Below are 5,148 nucleotides of genomic sequence, written 5' to 3'. Positions count from 1 at the left end.
CACACACACACACACACACACGATTCGCAAAACTCCGCATTTGAACAGTCAATAGCAAATACTTAAACTAATAACAAAACAGTAGCTGATTCTGAATTACCTCCTCTCCTAGGTTCACGAAACGGTCTTCCATAAAATGCATTGCTGTTCTGTTGTAAGTGATCTTAAAGATTCCTAAATGCATCTAGTTTCGGAAGGCCAAATAAAGTGCTTTTGCTTTCGTCTAGAAACACACAGCGTCTCCCTGACATGCTGTTTCAACACTAACTGCGGTTACTGAAACCATGCCTTCTTTCTTTGCGTGCACATTTGGGCGGCATTATGCAAATATTTCCACATAGTGAGGTAGATATGTGGGGGCGTGTTAGAACGAGCCGTTTTAGGGGGGCGTGGCAGAGTCTTAACTTTGATAAAGAATATCTCTTTGGTTTTGTGACTTTAGTCTTTGCAACTTCAGGGATCTTATCTATGAACAATCAGCTTGTAACACTTCAAAGAGAATGGAAAACTTGAAATCGCATCATATGACCCCTTTAAACTCTTCCTCTCATTCTCTCAGGGTGCTGGTGTGATGTCAGTGTATCTCTTTATGAAGCGTTACGCTGAAGAGGAGATGTATCGGCCTCACCCGGCTCTCTATCGCCCCCGCCTTTCTGAGGGCAGCAACTACAGCGGCCAGTACCTGCACCCAGAGACCTGGCCTCCCCCCCAGCGCGCTCGGAGCACCTCCGAGATCTCCAGCGACATCTCCATCCAGCTCACGCACAACCCCCAGCCCCCACTGAAGATCAGCGGCCAGCAGAGCACATCATCTCCGGGAATCACCGCTGCGTCCATCCCCACCTCTGGAGCTGGATACCAGCTGCAATCACCAGGTTCTGCAGCTCCATTCCCCCACAACCATCCCCTCCACCCTGGGGCGCACAGGGCAGCTGCAGCATCCCAGACCCTGCCTCTGTCTGCGGCGCCCGCTGCAGTGCCGCCCCCGCACTATCACACACATATGCGCATGAGCGCCTCACCATGCTAAACGCAGACAGAAGAGAAAGTTTACAGGGTGTTTGTTTTTACTGAGATAATTCATAAACAATGAGAAACAGAAATATGATGTAAGGCAAGATGTAGTTTTTTATATGAGAAAAGGAAGTTACTGTTTGTAACAAAAGGCCTCTTTCTAAGACTGAATGTTGTGAAATTGTAGCATATTAAACTGCAATGGATCGAATGAGGGTTCATGCAGAACACTTGACAATCGCACACAACAGAACTGACAATTCATGTATTTAGACATACACATTAGAGCACATAAGAGAACTATTGCCTTCTATAGGTGATAGAAAAATATATATATATATATTACTGAACTTAAGTTAATAAGAGTTTCTCATCATGGAATCTGTGAATTGTTAGTTTTAGTATTAATATTATCATTAAATGCTAAAGTGGGAATTACTTGTTACTGAACAAATTTTAAATGATGAACATATTGCTTTTTTTTTCAAAGAGTTGAGAAATATTGAATATTTCTTGTATAAATACTGTGTACTGTTGTGTTTTGGCTGTGATTTGGTTCACTGCCTTTCTGCAGAATGTTGACAAATTTTAGTGGGGAAAAAAAAATTAAAATAATTTAAATGTTCTTATTTTGTAAGACTCTTTTCTAAATATCATATGTAGGTCCACAGAATAAGCACTTGCCTGACAGCATATTTTAAATGGTCAGCGCTCACAGCGCCCTCTAGTGGTTAAGAGACTATTGAAGCAGCCGCTTTAAGCGCTGTCCGTGGTGCTGAAATCGTTCAAGTCAACGCAGAGCATACGGCAAAAAAAATGTTTGTGTAAAAAAAAAAACTGTAACCATACAACATTATTGTGAATGAGTATAACAGATCACAGCTACAAATAGATGTTGACCAGATTAAAACTGTTAGACTATGAAACGACAATACCTATTACACCAGAGAGACTAACTCTAACGATAAAATGTTCTTGGTTTTTTGTTGTGTTTGTATCTATCCCTTGACTATGGGTGTGAGATGAGGTGTAAATTTAAGCACTACTGTATGTATTGATCTTAAAACTTAAAGGGTTAGATTTCAGTGTTAGACTTAAATGGATATTTTTCTTACAAAATCTCTGCGATTCGCTACAGGAGGCCTTTATTCACCCCCCAGAGCCGTGTGAGGCACGTTTTATTATGGATGGATGAGCTTTATTTGACTACTTTGGACTGTTGAAAAAAAAAAAAACACTCGCCTACTGCCATTCTAACGCTTGGAAGAGCAAGGAAAATGTTTAATATAACTGATTGGATTCGTCTGAAAGAAGAAAGTCATATACACCTAGGATGCTTTGAGGGTGAGTAAAACATGGGCTAATTTTCATTTTTGGGTGAACTAACCCTTTAAGTGTATAATGTCTATGCCACTAGCGGCAACAAACGGAATTGCAGGAATAATGATCGTTGTCAAACAGGTTTCCTGAACACACCCCTTATCTTCCATTGGTCGAACACACACATAGCCCCGCCCCAAACTGGCGCCTTTGGTTGATCTGTGTCGGACTGTTTGCCATAGAATATTTTATCCCGCCACAAAGACAAGAGTAAACATTTTCAGAAAATAACATACGAATTGCTTCCTCATAGTTGTCCCTGCACTACACTGGATCACTAAATGTATTTCAACATCAAAAAGCACATACTTGAGGTTTAAACGACAGAGCAATGTGAACGTGTGTATATTTGCGTGTGTGTTTTCTGCACTGGGACTGTTAAGTGCTTCTCTGGTCTGCGGTTCATCGTTCCATTGCCTCAGGGAAACGTGCAGTCCAATTGATCAAAACTGTCTCTCCATCTCTCTCTAGTTCTATCTCTGCGTGTTTGTGTTTGAGTAAGGTGTCATTACAGTCGCATTTCAGTAATTCCTTTCTCCAAGGTGTTGCACTTGCGTGTGAACCAATCCTAGTATCTCAAACAGCTAATATAGTATGTGTGTGTGTGTGTTATTGTATACTTATATGAGGGGGTGGGGAGTCTGCCCGTGTGTGTCAGTCAAGAGTTGGATATAGCTCTCTTTTCACCAACATTACTGCATGAAAGAGCTGTCACCCAGCATTAGCCATTCCCTGCTCCGTGTGTGTGAGTGAGAGAGGCGGAGAGAGGAAATGAATATGAATATCGGTCGAGAAAACCTTTGAAGGTCGTAGTTCACTGTACTACTGTGCAGATGTCCGAGTTTGGTCATTTGATAATATGCTTAATGAGGAGCATATCTTGGCAACGCCACGCGCTTACACGAGCCCAGACCAATGACAGGCCAAAAAAAAAAAAAACTCTCTTGATCCAAAACTGGGACTAGTCTTTTCACATGATTACCCATCACGCTTTCACGTTTTACTCGACCTCAGATTATTTTACGCACGTCCGGGAGTCACACACACACTGTGTGTTTATTGATCTTTAAAACGACTGAAAGCATAAGAAATAGACTCTCACCCGCTCTAAGCCAATTTTGAGGCATCTGTCGCATTCAGCCTGCCATTTTTCACTTCCCTCCCTCCATACACCCCCCTCTCCGTCTCTCTCTCACTCTGTGGAACTCTGCTCTTTCTCAGGCTGGATAACATTGCATTTCATTAGCAGTGCGGTACTAACATCATCTCCTAGATGCCTGTTTCTCTCATCTCCTGCAAAAGTGAGGACAATATGTAAAGCATGTTGCTTTATGTTTCTATTATGGTGGAGACTTTACATTCTACTGCTAATTATATTTTCTATCCCATAAACCTAAACCTCAGACAAACCTTGCTGCATTTTAACATTTTGCATTTACAGGATGCTATTTGGTATGTTTATTAAACATTTTTGTACACACATTGTGAATAATATAAGCATCTAGGTTATGATTATGTAAATGTCATTTAAATGCATTAACTCTTTTTCCATAAACGGATTAAGCTAATATTCTGGTTTCTATCGGAATAACAGATGGCTTATGCCTGAATAAATCAGAATATTTGGTAATTATTGGTGATATTAGACAGACACACAATAAACGTTATATTTCTAAATTGTAAATAAAACAAAGACTGTTGAAGAACATTTTAGAAGAAAATGCTATTTCAGTCTTTCTACTAAAAAAAATCAAGTTAAATTCAATGTTACTTGGTGTTTCTTTGTAATTTACTAGCAATTACTAAGTGGATATTTTTTCAAAGTAAATCCTACACCAGTTTATTTTTCAGTGAGGAAACTATTGAAGAAACATTTTAGGAGGAGCGTTTTTGTAGGCTATGTATGTATGTATGTATGTACTTATTTATTTTAAGCATTACAAGAAGTGAGTATAAAATCAACATACAGACACATTAAAGTACCTCATCACTTTTGCAGGTCATTGTGTTCTTGTTTGCTGCAGTCAGACAATATATTGATTAAATCATTGTGCAAAATACGAATAATGGAATAAATAAATAAATAGAGAAAGCACCTGCAAGACTTCCACAAGGGATAAGAATCAAAAACTTTCAAAGTTTTATGCTGTAAACTTTGTAAAACTGTCCATGCAAACGTAGTCAGCATATTTCATATTGTGCTGTCATTGTGGGAACATTTGGTTGCCAAAATGCAGGCAAAACCTGACCCTCTCACATCGGCTCCAGCGTCCCTGGAGATGGAGTTTGTGTGTGAGGGTGGTCTGGGAAAAAGCTTCATTTCAAAAGCACAATGGCGCGAATATCTCGTCTGGTTTGTCAGGATTTGGTATGCGACAAGTTGCTTACGACTCTCTCTTCTCTCTCACACACACACTCTCTCTCTCTTGCTCTCTCTCTCACACACTCTCTCTCGCTCTCTCTCTCTTCTCTCTCACACACACTCTCTCTCTCTCGCTCTCTCTCTCACACACTCTCTCTCTCTCGCTCTCTCTTCTCTCTCTCACACACACACACTCTCTATCTCTCTCGCTCTCTCTTCTCTCTCACACACACACTCTCTCAATTTCAATTTCAATTTAAGAGTGCTTTATTGGCATGACAAAAATTATACATTTGTATTGCCAAAGCAATTGCAGCTGGACTGCTTACAAATAGTACACATATGTATTAACAGAAAGAAAAATAATAATAATAATAGTAATAATAATAATA

The 5,148-nt window shown here is 39.9% G+C and overlaps 1 protein-coding gene across 1 annotated transcript in view; it reads left to right on the top strand.

Moving 5' to 3' along the window:
* Nucleotides 1-1,605, top strand: part of cacng7b (calcium channel, voltage-dependent, gamma subunit 7b) — an 11,496-nt gene extending 9,891 nt beyond the window's left edge. The window contains exon 6 of the mRNA XM_016533980.1: nucleotides 560-1,605. Within this exon, the coding sequence (XP_016389466.1) occupies nucleotides 560-1,030 (471 nt within the window). The 3' untranslated portion in view covers nucleotides 1,031-1,605. The remainder of the gene's footprint in view (nucleotides 1-559) is intronic.
* The last annotated feature ends 3,543 nt before the right edge of the window (nucleotides 1,606-5,148 follow it).

This window comes from Sinocyclocheilus rhinocerous, unplaced genomic scaffold (assembly GCF_001515625.1).
Source record: "Sinocyclocheilus rhinocerous isolate Xijiao unplaced genomic scaffold, SAMN03320098_v1.1 scaffold883, whole genome shotgun sequence".
NCBI classification, from domain to species: domain Eukaryota; kingdom Metazoa; phylum Chordata; class Actinopteri; order Cypriniformes; family Cyprinidae; genus Sinocyclocheilus; species Sinocyclocheilus rhinocerous.
The sequence above is the reverse complement of the archived record's forward strand: the minus strand, read 5'-3'. Positions and strand labels throughout refer to the sequence as shown.